The sequence below is a fragment of the Bos indicus x Bos taurus genome, chromosome 7 (genome assembly GCF_003369695.1).
Source record: "Bos indicus x Bos taurus breed Angus x Brahman F1 hybrid chromosome 7, Bos_hybrid_MaternalHap_v2.0, whole genome shotgun sequence".
NCBI classification, from domain to species: Eukaryota; Metazoa; Chordata; class Mammalia; order Artiodactyla; family Bovidae; genus Bos; species Bos indicus x Bos taurus.
The window spans coordinates 107307287-107329391 of record NC_040082.1 but is presented as its reverse complement, the minus strand read 5'-3'; the positions used below and the strand labels follow the sequence as shown (position 1 = coordinate 107329391).

Sequence of the window (22105 nt, the reverse complement as noted above, 5' to 3'; positions counted from 1 at the left end):
GGTGTGCCGAGCCCTGGGTCTGACACCCAGCGGGGCCAGGCAGTTCCCTGGAGTAGCCGTTCGGTGATGACGCTGGGGACCGACCAAGAGCTCTTTGTGCCCTGGAATGCTAGGGCCCCCTGAGACAGGGAAATCGGGGCCTGGAGCTTCTCTCAGCTGACAGAGGTGACAGCCGTCATGGACACGAAGTCCCTGTCACAGCGTGGCCTGTACACAGGGGGCTTCCCTCCCGTGCTGCTCACCCCTGTCCCTTAGCAGGGCATCAAGTGAGGGTGGCACTCTCGGGGATCCCGGGCTCTGGTGGGGTCTGTGTCCACCCCCACATGCTTGGGTGGGAGGCGGCAGGCCACGGGTAGATGGAGGGTTAATCTCAGAACCGGTTCTCAGCACTGGAATTTGTTTTGAATTTGATTCACACAGAAATTAAACGCTGTCTGGTGGGGCTGAGGTTTCCTTGGCAGGGCGCTGTGGCTTCTGGAACTCTGGCCTGCTCTCCTTCCGTCCGCCCAGCCCAGGGTCTAAGCTCCCTATGCCCCAGGAGCTAGGTTTGCGGGCAGGGTGGCCCTTGGGGTGGCTGGGCCTGTTGGCAGGAGGAAGGGCGATCAAAGTCTGTGCCCCCCACCCCCCAGCCATGAATGGGCAGGAGTGAGGTGTTCTAGGGGCTGAGTGGTGTAGGACCAGGGTGGCCCCAGTGCCCGCAGGGGCCGAACCTGCACACCCCCTCTTCCAACGGTGTCCATCCTGCCACCTGGCTGCCCTGGAGGGCAGATGTGGGGATGTGTGACCGGTAGGGTGCTCAGAGGGACTGGCCTGGTAGTTTCCAGGGCATAATCTGGCATGCCAGCCTCAGGCCTGATCCAGAGGGTGTTGGGCATCCCCAGCTTGGCTCTGTCTGTTCTAGGTTCTTTCCTGCTTCCCCAGGGCTGGAGTGGGCGTCTCTGCAGAGCTGGTTGGGTTTGGAGGGTGGGCCCTCAGCAATGTGGGACCTGGTCCAGGATGATCTGGTCTCAAGATTCTTACTTTGATTACTTCCTCAAAGACCCTTATTCCAAATAAGGCACATTCTGAAGTTGCAGGCCAGTGCGAATTTCGGGCACCTTTACCCTCTGCTTCAGGTTATTCCTACAGACAGTTCCCAAATATGGTGACCAGCATATGGACAGAGATAACTTGGTGTGTGAGGAAATGCAGCCAGGGACTTGCGGAATTGATGGCAGCAGACCAGTAAACAGAGCATCCCACACTGAATAAAACAATTCTCACTGTGCTTTCAGGAGCAAGATAAGCTAGGGATATCTGTAAGGAATGAGAAGCCACAAAAACTGACCCAGCAAGTTTGGGAAAACCAAAGAGAACTGGGGAAAAACTTAAGTAATAGACTGATTTGAAAGCAGGTTAGAAACAGTTGAAGAGAATTAGAAAATTGTAAGATAGGTCAAGAGGAAATTACACAGAGTGTGGCATGGGAAGGCAGGTATGCAGCCACAGAGGATGAGAAACCTGGGGACACGGTGAGGAGGTCCTGCTCGCTCCAGCAGAGGCCCAGAAGTAGAGGAGAAGGGGAGATGGACAGGGTGAGGTCTGGAGAGAATGGCTGAAAATTTTCTGAAACTGATCGGAACAATTAAGAAGATTCAAGAGGCCCAGTGTCTTTCTAAGCAGAAAAAAAAAAAAAAAAAATCATGCCATCGCATAACAGATTGCAACTGCAAAACACGAAAGCAGTCTCCAAAAACAAAAGATAGATCACCTTCCAAGGATTATCAGGCTGACAGCTGACTTCAGAACTGAGAGCAAAACCAGAAGACGGTGGGACCATCCACTTGGTGCGTGAAAAGAAAACGACTGCCAGCCAAGAGCTCCACGCTCGGTGAAGATTGCTGTAAAATGACGGTGAAATAAAGACATTTTCAGGCAAATTGAGAGTTGCTCTGAAGGAAACATTGATAGTGAAGTTTAGGCATGGGAAGTGACCCTGCGTGTTCCAGACATAGAAAGGAAGGAAGAGCACAGAGAAAGTCAAAAAGAAGGAAGGGATAAGGGAGCACTGAACAGCTTCCTGTTGGGTCCTCCATGTAGAACTAACATATACCCAACAGCATATAATTCCAGGGAGTCAACAAGACTGACTCAGGGCTCATGTTACTGAGAAGGGGGCAGTCCTGACCAGCATGGAACTTGGGTAACTTACAGACTCAAGTTGTAATTTTGAGGGTAACCATGAAGATAATGGAAATATGACTTCGGGTTAACAGAAGGAAAAGCAGGGTAATAAAAATAAGAAGGCGAGAGAGGAGGTGAAAAGGAATGGAAGAGGCATGGCCAGCAGAAAGGATAAACAGACCCCAGGACCCCAATGGATGAAACGCTCCAGGCATAAGGCTTAGGTGACTGGTGTTGTGGTAAGGTCCTTAGTCTCATTATGGGCTCTGGGTAAGAGATACATGATGTCAGGGTAGGGAACATGAGAGGATGGGGGAGAACGCAGCAGCTTAATGGGCCATAAGGGAAAGACGGAAATGAGAGAGGGAAGAATGTGCTGTGACTCAGGCTCAGTACTGGTCACTGGAAGGGCTGTCTGGTGACCTGAAGCTGCCATAGTGGTAACTTAAATGCATATTTTAGAAGTGGAAAGACACTTGAAAGGACTCAGCAAGTGCCCATCACCAAAGTGAGGGAAAAAAGGTAAATTGAGAGAAAAAGTAGTGCAGAAATTGACAAATGTACACGACAGATGAACAGATCCCTTTTTAGGACGAAGGTCTTAGAAGCATCTGAGGGGACTAACCCAGTGAAGAGGAGGCTCAGAGTGCTAGGGTCTGGCGACGGGAACATCATCACGGATTCTGCAAGCAAAAACAAGGGAATGTAATGAGCAGTTCCATGCTGATAAAGACGAAAAATGCAGAGGAAATGGAGAAAACAAAAAAAGTAACAGAAACAGATTCAAGACTTTGAAATATTGACTAATGTTATAGTAAGCAAAAAAATTGGGTCATTGGGATTGGAAAACAACCTGACCGTTCCTCAAATGATTGAACCTGGAATTGCTCTATGACCCTGCAGTTCCTGGGTGCATACCCCTGAGAAATGAAAACACATACTCTTGAGAAGATGTGTACTTGAATGGTCATAATGGCATTATGAACAATAGCTAAAGAACGAACAGCTCACAAGTCCATCATTTGAGGAGCAGGAAAATAGAATGTCGTATATCCATACAATGGGATACTGTTAACGTGCTACAGGACGGATGGACCTTGAAACATTGTGATAAGTGAAGGAAGCCAGTCACAAAAGGCCACACATTGTTTGATTGCATTTTTAGGAAATGTCCAGATCGGGCAGACCACAGAGACATGAAGGTAGATTAGTGGTTGCCAGGAGATGGGAGAGGGGGATAGGGAGTTGATAGCTGAAGAGTACATTATGGAGTTTCTTCTTTTAAAAAATACTTTTATTATGCGCATATTATTTTGGGCTGTACTGAGTCTTCCTTGCTTTGCATGGGCTGTCTGTGGTTGTGGTCAGCAGGGGCTACTCTCGCATTGCCGTGCACGTGGATCTCATTGCGGCAGCCTCTCTTGTGGCAGGCACAGGCTCTAGGGCACTCGGGCTTCAGTATTTGGGGTACATCAGCTGAGGTGCTCTATGGCATGTGGAATCTTCCCGGACCTGGGATTGAACCTGTGTCCTCGGCATTGTAGGAGGATTCCCAGCCACTAGACCACCAGGAAAATCCTATAGAGTTTCTTTTTAAAACAATGAAAACATCCTAAAATTGACATCGTGGTGTTTGCACATATTTGCAAATGTCCTACAAATGTTGAATTGTATACTTTAAATGGGCAAGTTTTATGGTAGGTGAATTATATCTCAATAAAGCTATTTTTAAAAAGGGGAAAAAAGAAATTGGATCAGAAAGAAAATCTTTCCACCAAGAAAACATCAACGTGCATGGCTTCATGGCAAGCTTCACCAGCCAGTCAAAAGGGCATGATTCTAATCTAACAGAACTCTTCTAGGAAATTAAAAAAAGGACAACTCTTGCTAACGCACCAAAACTCAGCAGGAAGAGCACGGGAGAAGAAAATTACAAGCACGGATGCAAACATCCTAGACAAAACATGATCAAGTTACATAGCAATCCAGAGAAAGGATAAAACCCATCATGGCCAACTGGGTTTATTCCAAGAATGCTTAGTGTCTGACATTAGAAATATCAATTAGTGAAATTCCTCAGTTTAACAGATTAAAGGAGAAAAATCACACATCAAAAGATGCAGAGATGACATTTAATAACGGTCAACATCCATTTGTGATTTTTAAAAACACTCATAGCAAACTAAAAGCAGAAGGGAACTTCTTTAACTTGCTATAGGGTGTCCAGAAAAACAGCTGACCTCACGCTTAGTAGTAAAATGGCAGAACCTTCCCTTCTATGACGAAGAGTCAGACAAGGATGCCTGGCATCAGCATTGTCTGAATCTGAATGATGCCAACGTCTTAAAAGACGCTGAAGTGTGGTGGGAGTTCTTCCTCTCAGGTAGCAATCATGTTCTGGCTCTGTGAGGGCGCTGGTTCCTGGTCTCTGGTCTCGTAGTCCCAGGTGTTAGGGTGCTCTTATGTCCAGAGTGGGGGTCTGGGTGGAAGAAACGTGAGTTTGGGCTTGTGAAGGGGAGATGAGCAAGGATGGGGGTCCCCACTTTCTGGTGGTGTTGCCCAGGACTCTCTCCTTCACGTCATGGCCACACATGCTGGCAAGGGCACTGGATAGCCTGTGCTGGCTGGTGGCTCTGGAGCTGCGGGTCAGGAAGCTGGGCCCCAGAGGGTAGCGGGCAGATTCTGCACAGTTGTGCTGCTGGCCCTAGCCAGCGTAGGAAGGCAGGAAGAATCACACAGTAAGAAAACGTAATAAAAGTCTCTGCAGACTGCATGACTGTACATGGAGCATCTGAAAATCATCAAAAATGAATTACAGCACATAGCAGGGTCACCAGATACTGAATCAGCATAGGGTCAGTTGGATTTTTTAGGTCAGCAACAGAGAGAAAAGACTGACTTTTATAAAGATATTTTATTTTTACACAAATGATACAAGTGGTGAAGAACCCGCCTGCCAATGCAAGAGACATGGGTTCGATCCTTGGCTTGGGAAGATCCCTTGGAGGAGGGCATGGCAACCCACTCCAGTATTCTTGCCTGGAGAATCCCATGGACAGGGGAGCCTGACGGGCTACAGTCCATGGGGTCGCAAAGTGTTGGACACGACTGGAGCAACCACGCACACACGCACTCTGGAAAGCAGACAGAGCCTCATACAGGGTCACCCTTTGGGGGGCTGTAAGTCTTCAGATTTCAGTCGGGGAAACTGTAAGACTTCAGAGAGAGGCAGGAAGGAATTCTGAGTAAACGGAGAGAGACTGTTCTCACCAGTGGAGAGTTTCAGAATTGCACACACAGCAGTCACAACCATCCTGGCAGACCCTGTCACGTGTGTGTAAATGCAGAGACAACATGTGACCTTGGAGTCTATTGGAAGGCGCTCCTGAAGGAATACCAGTAAAATGTCAGTCTGTGGACAACTAGCCCAGCACGGGGGGAGTCTGGGAATGACCGCGTGTGAGGCTGCCATGACGTCACAGAGCAGTGAGGAGACAGGACCTTTAGGATCCTGAGGAAGGGACACTGGCCCCACCAAGTTTTTTTGGGCAGATGTTGGCATCAGCTGGACGGAGAGCTGGATGTGTACAGCAAGTTGGGGAGCTCTTGGGGGGTGTTTGGGAGGTTGTTTATGACACTGGTGGGAGGAACTGGGATGCCCGTGCACAGGGCTATTGTTTGAGCTGCGTGAGAGCTGTTTTCCACTGTGCTACTCCCTTCCACGTGTCTCCTGTATCTCTTGAAAATACTTGAGTGTTGTGAAGTGCCAGACCAACATTTATATCTCATTGTTTCTTCTTGGGAAGTAGGTCCAGCGTTGGAAGAGGCCGGTTGCATGGAGCAAGGGCAGCCAGCCTTGGCTCAAGTCCTCCATGGGCCACCCAGGCAGGCTTCTGTGCCCATCCACTCACCTGTCTCAGCCAGACATCCACGGGGTGGGAGGGGCAGCTATGTCGAGCACGGTGGCAGGTGTACTCGTAGGAACAGCTGGGTGTCGGGAGCAGCGGTGCTGAGCCGAGTGGCCTGGGCGCTTTCTGGGCTGGAGACAGGCTGTGTGGGCAGAGGCTTACTGCTCCAGGCTGGGCTGCAGGGCTGAGAGCCTGTGGGGGGGCTTCTCCAGGCCACTGGTTTGGACTTTGTCATTTTGAATGGGCCACATGTGCATGGGACAGCATGCAGGTGGCTCACAGGCCGTGGGGAGAAGGATGAGTCTCCTCTGCCCCGCGCTGTCTTTGTCTTGGGTTGCCCCAGGCACCCGCACGTGTGCACACAGGTCATCTGCAGATTGAGGCCTGTACTGTGTGCTGAGTGTGCACAGCAGGTGGGCTGTAGCTCCTCTGAGGGCTGCTGAACACTGGGGTGGATGGGTCCCATTTATTCAGCCTGTCTCCTGTCCTTGTAAATAACAATCAGTGCTTTCAGTGTTTCTGCATGACAGCATGGACTTCCCTGGTAGCCCGGCGGGTAAAGGATCCGCTTGCCATGCAGGAGACGCTGGTTTGATTCCTGGGTCGGGAAGATCCCCTGGAGAAGGGATAGGCTAACCACTTCAGTATCCTTGGGCTTCCCTGATGGCTCAGACAGTAAAGAATCTGTCTATAATGCTGGAGACCTGGGTTCGATCCCTGGGTTGGGAAGATCTGCTGGAGGAGGGCATGGCAACCCCACTCCAGTATTCTTGCCTGGAGAATTCCGTGGACAGAGGAGCCTGGTGGGCTCCAGTCCATGGGGTCACAGAGTCAGACACGACTGAGCGACTAAGCAGCATTGCGTGGGGTAACACGTGAGTGACATATGCTTATATGTTTCTTTCTTCTTGCTGATATTAAATTATTTTGACTTGTACTTTTAAAAACTATGAATCATTTTTAAAGTCCCTTATTGAATTTGTTGCAATACTGCTTCTGTTTTTTTTGGCCACAAGGCATACAGAATCTTAGCTCCTTGATCAAGGGTTGAACCCACAACCCCCTGCATTGGAAGGTACAGTCTTAACCACTGGGCTACCAGGGAAGTCCCTGCTTGTACATTTTAAGATAACATATTAATATATGGAGGCTGTATTTCTAGAAGGAGATTGGTGGTGAACTTTTGTAGCTGTGTCAGTCCAGAATTCCAGCCAAGGAGGAACACCTCTTTCCCTGTGTCCTTGACATTATCTTATCAGATACTGATTTATACTTACCTGATGAATGAAAAATAACTGATCAATGTAGTTTTCAGTTCAGTTCAGTTGCTCAGTCATGTCTGACTCTCTGGGACCCCGTGAATTGCAGCACACCAGGCCTCCCTGTCCATCACCAACTCCTGGAGTTCACTCAGACTCACGTCCATTGAGTCAGTGATGCCATCCAGCCATCTCATCCTCTGTCATCCCCTTCTCCTCCTGCCCCCAATCTCTCCCAGCATCAGAGTCTTTTCCAATGAGTCAACTCTTCATTGAGGTGGCCACACTATTGGAGTTTCAGCTTTAGCATCATTCCTTCCAAAGAAATCCCAGGGCTGATCTCCTTCAGAATGGATTGGTTGGATCTCCTTGCAGTCCAAGGGACTCTCAAGAGTCTTCTCCAACACCACAGCTCAAAAGTGTCAGTTCTTCAGTGCTGAGCTTTCTTTGCAGTCCAACTCTCACATCCATGTATAACCACTGGAAAAACCATGGCCTTGACTAGACGGACCTTTGTTGGCAAAGTAATGTCTCTGCTTTTTAATATGCTATCTAGGTTTCCTTCCAAGGAGTAAGCATCTTTTAATTTCATGGCTGCAATCACCATCTTTTAATTTCTTTTAAATTCATCTTTTAATTTCATGGCTGCAATCACCATCTGTAGTGATTTTGAGGCCCCCAAAAATAAAGTCTGACACTGTTTCCCCATCTATTTCCCATGAAGTGATGGGACCGGATGCCATGATCTTAGTTTTCTGAATGTTGAGCTTTAAGCCAACTTTTTTACACTCCTCTTTCACTTTCATCAAGAGGCTTTTTAGTTCCTCTTCATTTTCTGCCATAAGGGTGGTATCATCTGCATATCTGAAGTTATTGATATTTCTCCCGGCAATCTTGATTCCAGCTTGTGCGTCTTCCAGCCCAGCGTTTCTCATGATGTACTCTGCATAGAAGTTAAATAAGCAGGGTGACGATATACAGCCTTGACATACTCCTTTTCCTATTTGGAACCAGTCTGTTGTTCCATGTCCAGTTCTATCTGTTGCTTCCTGACCTGCATACAGGTTTCTCAAGAGGCAGGTCAGGTGGTCTGGTATTCCCATTTCTTTCAGAATTTTCCACAGTTTATTGTGATCCACACAGTCAAAGGCTTTGGCATAGTCAATAAAGCAGAAATACATGTTTTTCTGGAACTCTCTTGCTTTTTCGATGATCCAGTGGATGTTGGCAATTTAATCTCTGGTTCCTCTGCCTTTTCTGAAACCAGCTTGAACATCTGGAAGTTCACTGTTCATGTATTGCTGAAGCCTGGCTTGGAGAATTTTGAGCATTACCTTACTAGCGTGTGAGATGAGTGCAATTGTGCGGTAGTTTGAGCATTCTTTGGCATTGCCTTTCTTTGGTATTAGAATGAAAACTGACCTTTTCCAGTCCTGTGGCCATGGCTGAGTTTTCCAAATTTGCTGGCATATTGAGTGCAGCACTTTCACAGCATCTCTTTCAGGATTTGAAATAGCTCAACTGGAATTCCATCACCTCCACTAGCTTTGTTCGTAGTGATGCTTTCTAAGGCCCACTTGACTTCACATTCCAGGATGTCTGGCTCCAGGTGAGTGATCACACCATTGTGATTATCTTGGTCGTGAAGATTTTTTTTATACAGTTCTTCTATGTATTCTTGCCACCTCTTCTGAATATCTTCTGCTTCTGTTAGGTCCATACAATATCTGTCCTTTATCGAGCCCATCTTGCATGAAATGTTCCCTTGGTATCTCTAATTTTCTTGAAGAGATCTCTAGTCTTTCCCATTCTGTTGTTTTCCTCTATTTCTTTGCATTGATTGCTAAGGAAGGCTTTCTTATCTCTCCTTGCTATTCTTTGGAACTCTGCATTCAAATGGGTATATCTTTCCTTTTCTCCTTTGCTTTTCGCTTCTCTTCTTTTCACAGCTATTTGTAAGGCCTCCCCAGACAGCCACTTTGCTTTTTTGCATTTCTTTTCCATGGGAATGGTCTTGATCCCTGTCTCCTGTACAATGTCACAAACCTCATTCCATAGTTCATCAGTCACTCTATCAGATCTAGTCCCTTAAATCTATTTCTCACTTCCTTATAATCATAAGGGATTTGATTTAGGTCATACCTGAATGGTCTAGTGGTTTTCCCTATTTTCTTCAATTTAAGTCTGAATTTGGCAATAAGGTGTTCATGATCTGAGCCACAGTCAGCTCCCAGTCTTGTTTTTGCTGACTGTATAAAGCCTCTCCATCTTTGGCTGCAAAGAATATAATCAGTCTGATTTCATTGTTGACCATCTGGTGATGTCCATGTGTAGAGTCTTCTCTTGTGTTGTTGAAAGAGGGTGTTTGCTATGACCAGTGCATTTTCTTGGCAAAACTCTATTAGCCTTTGCCCTGCTTCATTCCATAGTCCAAGGCCAAATTTGCCTGTTACTCCAGGTGTTTCTTGACTTCCTACTTTTGCATTCCAGTCCCCTATAATGAAAAGGACATCTTTTTTGGGTGTTAGTTCTAAAAGGTCTTGTAGGTCTTCATAGAACCGTTCAACTTCAGCTTCTTCAGTGTTACTGGTTCGGGCATAGTCTGGATTACTGTGATATTGAATGGTTTGCCTTGGAAACGAACAGAGATCATTCTGTCGTTTTTGAGATTGCATCCAAGTACTGCATTTCGGACTCTTTTGTTGACCATGATGGCCACTCCATTTCTTCTGAGGGATTCCTGCCCACAGTGGTAGATATAATGGTCATCTGAGTTAAATTCACCCATTCCAGTCCATTTTAGTTCACTGATTCCTAGAATGTCGACATTCACTCTTGCCATTTCCTGTTTGTCCACTTCCAATTTGCCTTGATTCATGGACCTGAGATTCCAGGTTCCTACGCAATATTGCTCCTAAAGAGCAATCGGACCTTGCTTCTATCACTAGTCACATCCACAACTGGGTGTTGTTTTTGCTTTGGCTCCATCCCTTCATTCTTTCTGGAGTTATTTCTCCACTGATCTCCAGTAGCATATTGGGCACCTACCGACCTGGGGAGTTCCTCTTTCAGTATCCTATCATTTTGCCTTTTCATACTGCTCATGGGGTTCTCAAGGCAAGAATACTGAAGTAGTTTGCCATTCCCTTCTCCAGGGGACCACATTCCATCAAACCTCTCCACCATGACCTGCCCATCTTGGGTGGCCCCAAACGGCATGGCTTAGTTTCATTGAGTTAGACAAGGCTGTGGTCCATGTGATCAGATTGGCTAGTTTTCTGTGATTATGGATTCAGTGTGTCTGCTTTCTGATACCCTGTCACAACACCTACCAGCCTACTTGGGTTTTTCTTACCTTGGACGTGGGCCAGGAGTCGTAAGAGACATGGGTTCTGTCCCTGAGTTGATATGATCCCCTGGAGGAGGAAATGGCCATGCACTCCAGTATCCTTGCCTAGAGAATCCCATGGGCAGAGGAGCCTGGAGGGCTACAGTCCATAGGGTCGCAGAGTCAGACATGACTAAGCAACTGAACACCTGTGGGTCATTTAAAATTACTTTTGGGGCAGTTTTAATGAATAATACATCTTATACCAAAGAATTTTGTGACCACTAACATTGTAAATCTAAGAAGTCTCCAATTAGCCCATTATGTTAAAAATCATGTTATATATTAAGATAGCTGTCAGCATAGTCTTCCTCTGATTAACTCACTGACATTTCAGAGAGCTGGGGGCTGGTGAGACTATAGGTAGTTTCCTGCCCTAAAACTAAAATATAGCTTTATTTTATGTTTTTTTTTGAGTGAAATGCAAATGTTTTTAATAGCTAACTGTATTTCCTTCCCTTGAACTGTATGTTCATATCCTGTATTAACAGTTAATTCCTTAGTTATTGATCTAGAGGAAAGGATACAGCCGTGTCCACATATGTAAACGCACACGTGCACATACCCACATACAAGCAAAGACATTTGGCCCTTGGCCTGGGGTCTGAATGCAGCATTTCCCCTGATCTTTGTCCGTTGGTCTTTGGACTCTATACTACTTTTTTCTGTGCAGAGATTCTTGTATATTTCATCAAATGTATTAAATTTTCAAGGCATTTTGGGTTCTGAGTCACTCTGATAAAGGCCTTCCTGATTCTAAGAATGTTCTATGAGCCTCTCGTTTTTCCTCCAGCTCTTCTGTGGGGTCCTCTTTGTGGTGGGGTTTCTGTCCTGCTCGGCCTGTTGCTTGTCCCTGGTGCCTTCTCCGCTGAGCCCAGCTCACCTGATGACCACCCTCTTCCCTGTACCTCACGCATGGTCCCCGCACCCCTAGTCCGGCACCTGCATGAGGGCTCGTCCTCTGGTGCTGCACTCCAGGCTGTAAGCTCGCAGGCTGGCCACGCTGTGTCCACTCTGATTGTTAGGGGCCCTGGAGCCCTCATAGAAGAGGCGGGGACAGGCCGCCTTTGGATGAGGGGTGCCAGGGGATGGAGCAGTGTGGCCCCATTGGATTCTAGCCTCATGCCTACCATGGGAACTGGGTGGTGGCTCAGAGGAAAGGCCTGGCCCTTGGGCCTCCGGCCTCAGCCATGTGGCTGCATGGCTGTCAGATGGACGTTCCTGGACTTGGACATCCTTTTGCCCAGAACAGATGTAGACACCACCTGGCCTCAGGAAAGGGTCAGCTTGCCTGTGGCTGTGTTTATGGAGCTGCCTCTGATCCCCTGATGGGCATCCTGAGGTTAGATGGGAGTGGAGCTACCTGTAGCTATGCATGCTGTCGAGTTAGCTCCCCATGGGCAGTGTGGACCCAGGCTGGCACCAAGTGGGTGGGAGGCCCTGAATTCCATCCCCACATGCAGAATTTGGACACAGGTGCTCCCACTGCCTCCTGGAGAACTGGAAGGCAGCATCACCCGCCACTTGTCTCCCTCTCCTCGTCCACACCCACAGTGACCCTTCCCAACTCTGCCCTAAGTTCCCCCAGGATGGCTTTGGCAGTAGGGGTCCTCTCGGATGCCGAATGTTTTGGCAGTGGTGGGAGCTCGCTTAATCTGGGAGAATCCAGCCTGGGGGGTGTGCTGGTGGGAGGCTACAGTGCTTTAGCTGTGTGGCACGCAGTTCTGGGCACAGCTGTTAGCATTCCTGTCTGGGGACAAGTCTCCACCGTGTGAGCTGTCTTTGTGTGAGGAGTGGGGCTCTCCCGGCTTCCAGCCCCGGGTCCTCTGGCCCCTGCCTGCTCCCTGCCCTGGTGTGGCAGCTGTCCTCAAGCAGGGGCCCAGGAGTCCACAAAGCCGTCCCCTGATGTCAGCTTCTGCCCCACCCCCATCTTTTTAGGCACGATGTCCTGACACTCGGTGAGGGGTGCAGGTGACCGCAGCCCGGCATGTGCCGCTGCCCCTCCAGTGCATTGTCCCAGCTCCAGGCTCGTGTGTCTTCTCCCAGACGGCCTCACTGCTTCTGCGTCCCACTGCTGCTGAGTGGCCCGCAAAGGGTCTGTCTGCATCTGAGGGGCCTTTGGAGCTTCTCTCCTAGCCAGCACCCACGCGGGCCTCCCACCGCATACCCAGGAGCCTCCTGATTCCGAGTGTTGCTTACGGAGAGAGGAACAGGCTCTTCAGCGCGGACTTGAGCTGGCAGGGCTGCTGCTCACCCACCCTCTCAGTCGCAGAGTTGGGAGCAGGCGCCACCTCTGCTCACGGGTGCAGCAGTTCTCGGCACTGTGGGGAGCAGTGCCAAGGCCTGGGATGGGTCTTCTCAGGGTGCCCACCATGGCCTTGCTCATGTGGCACCTACGTGTGCAGAGGTGGGGGGTAGCAGTCCTTCCTGCCGCACACCCCTAGACCTGACCGGTCTGCTCTGGCGATCTGGTAGCTTCCTTGCCCAGCTGCTGCCTGGGCCTCAGCACCCTGCTTTCCTGTTCTCAGGGAGCTGATCAACGAGGCTGAGACGGGCGACTCCTTCAGGGCCTGGGGTCCAGGGGTCTCCGAGTAGGGCCGGTTCTGCTTTGCACAGACCCCACCCTTACCCTAAGGGTACATGCAGCTATGCCCCTCTCCATGAGGCACGGCAGGGCCTGCTGAGGTGTGTGTGCAACTACCCCAGGCTGTCCCCAGAGGAGCCTCAGCCTGCAGCGAGAGTACTGGTGTCTGCTCGAGGGTGGGGTCTTGGAGGCCCCGCCCACCTCCCCGCCCCTGCAGCGGAAGACCCCGCCCACACCCTGTTCCCGGCAGAAAGCTGCAGCTCTCTCTGTCAGCCCAGGGCCAGTGTTCCCCTGAGGAGTTTTGGAAGGACAGCGGCAGGGGGAATGGGGCAGGGCGTGGGGCTCCAGTATCTGTGGACTCCTGCCAGCCCTGTTTCTTGGGTTTGGCTGGCGTGAGATAATGGGGGTGGACTTGTTTCTAATGATGCCCTAGTAGGGGGCGCTGAGCCCCATCCCCATCCAGGTGGGCACTTTTCCCTCCCAAGGGCTGAAGGTCTGGGTGGGGCTGGCTTGGACATATCTGGATCTCAGATGTACGGTTGTCTGTCTGGGGATACTGAGGCCCGTGCTTCTGGGCACAGAACAGGCAAAAGGCCAGGGCCAGTCAGTCCCTGGATGGAGCTGGTGGTAAGGAGTTAGGGCTGGAAGGCCAGACAGCAGAGAATGGCTCCGGCCTTGGCTCAGCCAGGAAGGGGGATGGAGGTGCCCCAAACCAGCAACCTCCCGAGTGCCGCTCGGGTCCTGGGCTGGGGGCCTCCTGAGCGCCGCTCGGGTCCTGGGCTGGGAGCCCCTTCTGGTGCACGTGTTCCAGGAGACTCGGCTGGAACCATGGGGGCCACCTGCACAGGCTGCAGGGGGACAGAGAAGGAGCAGGGCCTCCCCAAGGGTCTGCAGGGCTGGTGGGGGGCACCCCTAGCTGGAGGTGGCCGAGCCTGGAGGCCTGGAGCAAGCTGCGAAGCAGACATGGGAGTGGGTGACGGAGGGTGTGGCAGATGTCCATCTCACGCAGTCTGTGACTTCCGTGGCCCCTCACTGCCTTGGCTGTCTGTGCCTCTGGCCAGTGCCCTGGGCTGGGCAGCCCTCCCAGGTGTGTGTGTGAGTTTCTAGCCCTCTGTCCCTTCCCCTGCCATCAGACCTGGGTGGGAGGCTGGTGCCAGCTGGGGTGTTACTTTCTGACAAGAGTTGCTGGGGAGGGGTCAGCAGCCATGTGGGTGCCTGGGGTCTGCTCCTGGGGCAGCCCGAGAGAACCCAGTGCACACTGGTGGCTAGGCAGGGGTCCCTAAGCCATTGGCAGGGCAGGGTGTGAGTGATGCAGGGGCAAGCGGATGCAGAGACGATGCCTGGTGGGCAGGGGTCCTCGGGGCTCGCCCCCCGCCCTGCTGGTTCTCTGTGGACAGCCTGTCCCTGGGCTCGCTGCCCTTCTTGCCCTCCAGGGGGGCCCACCGGGGCTCCTGTTATGCTGCCACCGTGCTTAACAGCCGTCAGGTTCTGCTGCTGCCCCAGCGTCTGCAGCAGCTCACCCAGTGCCGGCTTCCCTCCTCTGGAGCAGGGCTCATTTTGGCCTCTGTGTGCCCAGGCTGACGGGCAGTGAGCCCCTGACCATCCTCCCGCTGACCCTGGAGCCAGAAGCAGTTGCCCAGGCCCACTACAAGGCCTGTGACCGGCTGAAGCTGGAGCGCAAGCAGCGGCGCATGTGCCGCCGGGACCCCGGTGTGGCCGAGACGCTGGTGGAGGCGGTCAGCATGAGTGCCCTCGAGTGCCAGTACCAGTTCCGCTTTGAGCGCTGGAACTGCACCTTGGAGGGCCGCTACCGGGCCAGCCTCCTCAAGCGAGGTGAGTGTACCAGGACCCTGGGTGGGAGCCAGGAGGCGGGACCTCCAGCCCCGGGGGGGCCCCGTGCGTCACTCAGCCAAGTTCCAGGTGGCTGGGCGGTGGATGGGACTTGAACCCGCAGCCCCCCTGCTTCTCCTGCCCTCTCCCCCATGCCTGGTCCCCCTCACACCTGCGTGGAACAGTTGCTGGTGGTACAAGGTGCATGTGGACAGGTGTGACAGGGCCCAGGGCAGCTCTGACGGCTCTTGCCACATGGCAGGGACTGAGGCCCAGTGCCTGCACGCAGGGCCGGGGGTCTAGCTGGTGCTCCAGTTCTTAGCATGGAGTTCCTCTTTTGTGTCTCCTTCCAGATGAGGGTGCCAAGGGGGGACTCTCATCTGAATCTCTCAACAGCTTTGTTTAAAAACTAGGGACCTGAGGCGCAGGGCATGGCAAGGCTTATCGAGGCCCATGGCCAGTCTAGTAGGTTCGAGACCCAAAGGGATGGGGTCTCTGAGTTCTGGGCACTGCTGTGGCTGCACTTCACTCGGGGTTCTCTGCCCCTGAGCAGTTCTGTGTCTGGGGCATGAGAGGGCACCTCCTAACCCCAGGAGCACATGTCCGCCCAGGTTCCCCGTGAACCACGCCATGGAGGATCCTTCCCACAGACCCTGCTCTATGTGGAGTGTGCATGTTGGGAGACCATGGTTTGGCTGCACCCGAGGGAGATGGGGGCCGCTCTGGCCCACTGACCCGCCCCTGCCCTCACCCCCAGGCTTCAAGGAGACAGCCTTCCTTTACGCCATCTCCTCCGCTGGCCTGACGCACGCACTGGCCAAGGCTTGCAGCGCAGGCCGCATGGAACGCTGCACTTGCGATGAGGCGCCTGACTTGGAGAACCGGGAGGCCTGGCAGTGGGGCGGCTGCGGAGACAACCTCAAGTACAGCAGCAAGTTCGTCAAGGAGTTCCTGGGCCGGCGGTCTAGCAAGGATCTGCGAGCCCGCGTGGACTTCCACAACAACCTCGTGGGTGTGAAGGCAAGCCGGGCGGGGCCTGGGGGCGGGAAAGGGTGCAGGATCGGGGGGCACGGGACAGGGCATGAGATGGTGTGGGTGCAGTTAGCATTGGCTGGGGCACAGAGTGGGAAAGGGTAGGGGGTGGGCAGGGTGCATGTATGTTTAAGGGGCTCCGGTCCAGGAGAGGGCTGGGGGTCTGAGAGGAGGTGCAGGTGGCTGCCATGGTGTGTCTGTCCCAGCCACTGGGGCAGCCGGGGCCTTCAGCCCTTCTGCTTATCAGGCTCATTACTTACCCAATGGGCAGGGTACTAGTTGTCATGGGGAGCTCTGTGGGGGGGGTGCCCCACGGTCTTGCATGGTTGGGTAGAGCCAGAAGTCCTACTTGCTGCTGGCTGGGGAGCAGGGAGGGGTGTCCTGGGTGGTCAAGTCCGCAAGGAGAGTCTTGTCTACTGGGCACCATCTAACCAGGTGGAGAATGGACTAGACCCTACCTGTTGGGGCTGAGGAGTGGGTGGTCCTATCACCAGGGACCTAGGGGAATGGCAGAGTTAGTGTGTGGTTCAGGGGTTCTGGGGAAATGCTCGGGGTGTGGCTGGCCCAAGCTGGGGAGGTGCTTCTGCCTCAGGGGCCCTGTCTGTGGCCAGGGCTGTTCTGAGGAAACTCAAAACAGAAGACTCAAGCTGGAAAGGACTGTTGCAGCTCTCTTGCTGTAGGCAGCCACTCTCTACCCCAACCCGCCCCCCGGAAGCCCCTCAGCTCCACACCCTGGAGGAGGCATCGGGCCCCACCACCTACACTGTGCACAGAGCACCCCACCCTCTTAGCCCCTGCACAGCCTGGACAATCGAATGCCTCCCAAGGCTCAGCCTGAGCTGTGGGGCCGTCAGGGGCGGGAGTGGGATCTGCGTGCTTGTGGGGCAGCCCTTGGGATTTGGAGTCCCAGCCTGGGGGCTGGAGGGGGGTGATGAGGTAATTAATACCAGTCCCATTCTGAGCCCCTCTTTATTGAGAAGCCAGGGTTCTGAGGTATGGGCTTATTAAAGAATCAATTTCCCCCTTTGCCACAGGAGCTCTGCCTGTCCTTCCACCCTCTGGGGAGGGGTGCAGGCTGATTAAATCCCCCAGGGGAGGCCCTTTCTTTTCCTCTGCACTCGCCCTTTTGTAAGCTATTAATGAAAAGTCAGAATATGAAAGTGCTCCATTAGCTCCACTGGTCCTGGGTAAGCCACATTTTAATTAAATTTGTCCGGGTTTCTCAGCAAAGTATCATTAAATGTGACTCTTCTGTTGCCTGGCTGGAGGGCAGCTATGTTTCTTAATCCCCCTTGAGTTGGCTCTCCCTGGGGGCTGTGTGGGAGCTTGGGCCTGGCTTGGGGCCCACTGGGAGGGGAACCTCCCCTTTCCTTGCCATTCTCTTCCCCACGTCTCTCCTGGGACCCCAGTGTGGGAAGTCAGGCGGGAGGCCCTGTGGGACAGCTGGCCTGACTCCATGGCTTTGCATGTGGGACCCAAGTCCTGCGAGGGGAAGGGCCGGCCTGAGTCTTCGGCAGCCTCTCAGATGCAGAGCAGAAGGTTGGTGCTGGGCCATGCCTGCCCCTGCCTGTGTGTGGGGGTGGGCGCAGCCCTCTCCTGTCTGCTCCTCGCTGGAGGCTTTCTCCCTCTTTCCAAGTTACCCTTGGCAGGGTGGAAGTTGGTGCCTGCACACGCGGTAGCATCTGGTCCCTATGCCCAGGCAGAGACATGGTCAACTCAGAACGTACACTCTGGTGGCCAGTTCTGTCCACTAGGCACGCTGACTTGCTTGTCCTTAAATTTTCGAGGAACAGACTGCTGAGAACAGACTGTGTGATCCTGGGGAGCACTGACAGAAGGGCTCGTGGGGAGGTGTGCCCTGCCCTGGCAGGGGACATCCTGGGATGTGGAGAACGGGAAGGGGGCACCTTGGTGGTGCAGGAGGCAGATTCAGGGAGCTGTGGTGGCTTCTCTGAAGTTGTGGTGCTGGCTGTGGCATTTCTGTCCTGGGTGATCCATGGCTCGGAGAAGACGGGCTGTTGGTGGGAGCCAGGAAGCCTGGGTGATAAACAGTGGTGACCCACTGGGCCATGAAGTCTGCCAGACATCCCTGCAGCCCCTCTGAGAGTTGTCTTGGGGGTGGTCTCCAGTCTGCTCAGGGTGGCCCTCACGCCGGCCCCCCTCTCTCTCGCCAGGTGATCAAGGCTGGGGTGGAGACCACGTGCAAGTGCCATGGCGTGTCCGGCTCGTGCACCGTGCGGACGTGCTGGCGGCAGCTCGCGCCTTTCCACGAGGTGGGCAAGCGCCTGAAGCACAAGTACGAGACGGCCCTCAAGGTGGGCAGCACCACCAACGAGGCCACCGGCGAGGCCGGCGCCATCTCGCCGCCACGGGGCCGGGCCGCCGGGGCGGGCGGCGGCGATCCCCTGCCCCGCACGCCGGAGCTGGTGCACCTGGACGACTCCCCCAGCTTCTGCGTGGCTGGCCGCTTCTCCCCAGGCACTGCCGGCCGCAGGTGCCACCGTGAGAAGAACTGCGAGAGCATCTGCTGCGGGCGCGGCCACAACACACAGAGTCGGGTGGTGACCCGGCCTTGCCAGTGCCAGGTGCGCTGGTGCTGCTACGTGGAGTGCAGGCAGTGCACCCAGCGGGAGGAGGTCTACACCTGCAAGGGCTGAGCCCCCGCGCCTGGCGGGCCGCTGCAGGGGCACGGGCCGTGCGTGCCAGCTGAGGGTGGTAGCGCTGCGGGGGCCGAGTCCCTGGCCTGGGCGCCCCCAGCACGCTTGGCTGCAAGGCGGGGGCAGAGGCCTGGGGGCGGGCTGCATTGGCCGTCTCCAGCCCTCTGTCTCCTCCTCTCAGAGGCCCAGTCTGGTCTCTGCGTCCTCCCTGCTCGTCCCTCCCCGTGACCTGAGAGCTTTGCACGGATGCTTTCCAAGTTCCGTCCCCCCAAGTCACCAGCCGCCTGTCGTGCGCTGGGTGCCCTCTGAGGAGCAGCGGGCACACCTTCATGACCACACGGGCTCTGTGTGGGCTGACCTACACCAGCACTGGCTTAGAGAGTCAAACCACTAGGAGCGAGAGCAGACGCCTGGCCGCCCGCTCGTGGGGGTAGACTGCTGGCCCCCTGACATCAAGTACTTCTCTTTGGAGTAGTATCAGTGACTTTTAAGTTATTTTTATTTAACTAATATATAATATTATTTTCTCCGTCCCTGCAGCCTCCCAGGCTGTGGCTCCTCCCCGTCTCAATAGAGCCTGGTCTGGAGGAGCCCCTTCCTCCCTCCCCTCCAAACCCCCTCCTGACTGACCTGTTTGCCTGATCTGCTTTGTCGTTTGAAACCACTAAATCAAGAGAGACATTGCTGTTGTTGTTTTTAAAGAAGTAAAGCAAGCTGTGTCTGGCCGCCACCCTCAGGGTTTCTGGAAGCCAGGTCCCATGGTCCAGGTTGGCTATCCATAGCAAGGCTGACCAGGGAGGTGGACGGGCCCTCCTCTGCACCCCGAGGGCACATGGATCCACACTCGAGACTCAATGCAGATTCTGGGACTGGGGGTGGCAGAGGGCAGCCTGTTCTCCCCCAGAGGTGGGCATGGGCGGAGGGGTGGGGCCAGCCTCTTGGAGGTTCATTTCATGAGGAAGGCACAGCTTGTTCTCTGTCACTGTAGGGGAGGCGGGGCGGGGGCGGGGTGGCGCAGACATGGGTGGAGAGAGTTTGGAGATAGGATCTGGCAAACGGAAAGTGTTCTCCTCGGTCGTGCTGTCGATTTTGCAGAGAAGGGAAAAGGATGGCCATCACTGACCTGATTTGGCTGAGGGTGTGTGCACACGTGTGTGCATGTATGCGTGAGTGTGTGGTGCGTGTGCATGAGCATGCTTGTGTGAATGCATGAATGTCCATCTGTGCGTATGCGGTGCGTGTAAGTGCAGATGCATGCTCGTGTGTGCGCACATACATGTTTCCATATGCATAGTGTGTATCCGTGCATGAGAATGAGAGCATCTCTGCCCGGGTGTGCGTGTCCGTACCTGGGTGCATGTATGTGTGTGGTATGTGTGCTTGTGTGTGCATGCGTGTGGTGGTGTGGTGGTGTGCACACTGTGTCGGTGCGGTCAGTGTTGGCTTGGGCGCCGTTGCTAGGTGTGGAGCTCTCCTGCCCATGTTGGGAGGGCCTCTGGCCCTGGCCCCGTCCTGCTCAGCTCTGTGACTGTGCTCGGAGGGTGCGCACTGGGGTTTGGGCAGGCGTAGAGCTGGGGCAGCTGGTGTGGACGCGGGAACTACTGAGTGAAGGGATTCCTTGGAGTCCGGGGGGCTTCGGGAACCCTGGAGACTGACTGTGTTTGTAAAAGAAAACCTATTTATGTGGATGTGGGTCTCTTAGTCCCTGTTTGATAGTGTAAATAGTAGAGTTTATTCTCCTGTGGTTCAGAGAACATCCCCGTGAAGAACTGCATGCTGACAGAGTGGTGCAGCCAAGGCATGTTCCCTGGGCGGGAGCCAGGGTGGGCTCTGTGGCAGTGGGTGACGTGGGGCTGCCGCTTGGTCTCCTCCACACTTGGCTGGAGGGCGGGGGAAGGCGGGGGCGCGCCCCAGTTGTCCCCAAGCATCCCCACCTGCTGGGGCCTGGAGCAGGCAGAGCTGGCCATGTTTCTATGACAAGACTGTAGCTCGGTCACTACTGGGTTGGAAGGGCAGCAAGTCAGAGGAAGGATTTTTTTTTTAAGTCAAATACCACATTTAGCTCTATGTCATAAATATTAAGAAAAGTATTTTTTTAAACAAAGCAGATTGAAAACGTCTGCTGGCTGGTTTGTTTATACATAAATATATATCAGAATGTCTTGCTAAGCGAAGAAGCACTCCTGCGGATGGAGCCTCTTATTAACATGCTTCTTGTCTGTACAGCAGAGGATCTCTCAAAGAAAATACGTCTGTGGCGGGGTCCAGACCCCCCAACCCCGGGACCGCGGGGGCAGAGCCATGCTGAGGGGCCAGGCAGGTCCCGGCCACCTGCTCTCTGCTCAGCGTGCACAGATGCCACTCTGAGCTTGACCAGGCCAGGTGGAGGCGGGCGGGAGGAGAGGGGCATTCACACACGAGAGAAGTCTTGTGTGGGCCTATTGATTTCTCTACCTCATCTGTATAGTGAGTAGGTGTGTACTCGAGTGACTTGGAGAATGTATTTATTTAATGGCCTTGTGTAACAGAACAGAAACAAATGGAAACACTAAATAAATGTATTTTTAAATTATAGCCTCATCTCCGTGGCTGCCCTCAGAGGGGTTCCAGGGGTCCTGGGGAGGTGGGCCTGGAGGAGGAGCAGGGCCCAGGGAGGTGAGAGGGTTTGTGGAGTAGAGGGGTCTCTCACAGACCAAGTCCAGCCCAGCCCTGCCCAAAGGTGGGAGGGGGTGGCAGCTCCCGGTTAGCATCTGAAAGGCAGCCGCTCTCACGTGCAGAGAGCGTATCCCAGGTCCCCAGGCACCGAGTGGCCCCATGGATCCTCTCCTAGGCTGGTCCTGAAGGACCAGGTGCCCAGCCCCGTCTGGCTCGGCCTCTGTCCCAGCACTCCCTCAAACAGTGCTCTCACTAACAAAGTGCCACAGAGAGGGACTCTCCCACTCTTTGCCTTGAAGAAGGAGTATGGGGACAGCTGGGGTGCTTTGCTCCCTCTGTTAGTCAAGCAGCAATCATGACAAATGACCACAAGCAAGGCGAGGGCTTACAGCAATAGGGATCTGTTCTCTCCCAGCTCTGGAGGCCAGAAGTCTGAGATCAAGACGTGGGCAGGCCCGGCTCCCTCAGGAGGCCCAGAGGGTGATCCTTCCTGCCTCTTCAGCTGCTGGTGCTCCCGGCTTTCCTGGACTTGTGGCCACATCGTTCCCGTCTGCCTCCATCTTCCTGTGGCCATCTTCATGTCTTTATCTTCTCCCCTTTGTCTCTTATGAGGACACCTGTCATGGGAC

The 22105-nt window shown here is 53.5% G+C and overlaps 1 protein-coding gene across 1 annotated transcript in view; it reads left to right on the top strand.

Moving 5' to 3' along the window:
• Positions 1-21390, top strand: part of WNT9A (Wnt family member 9A) — a 29817-nt gene extending 8427 nt beyond the window's left edge. The window contains exons 2-4 of the mRNA XM_027548759.1: positions 14879-15135; positions 15890-16152; positions 18339-21390. Of these exons, the coding sequence (XP_027404560.1) occupies positions 14879-15135; positions 15890-16152; positions 18339-18821 (1003 nt within the window). The 3' untranslated portion in view covers positions 18822-21390. The remainder of the gene's footprint in view (positions 1-14878; positions 15136-15889; positions 16153-18338) is intronic.
• The last annotated feature ends 715 nt before the right edge of the window (positions 21391-22105 follow it).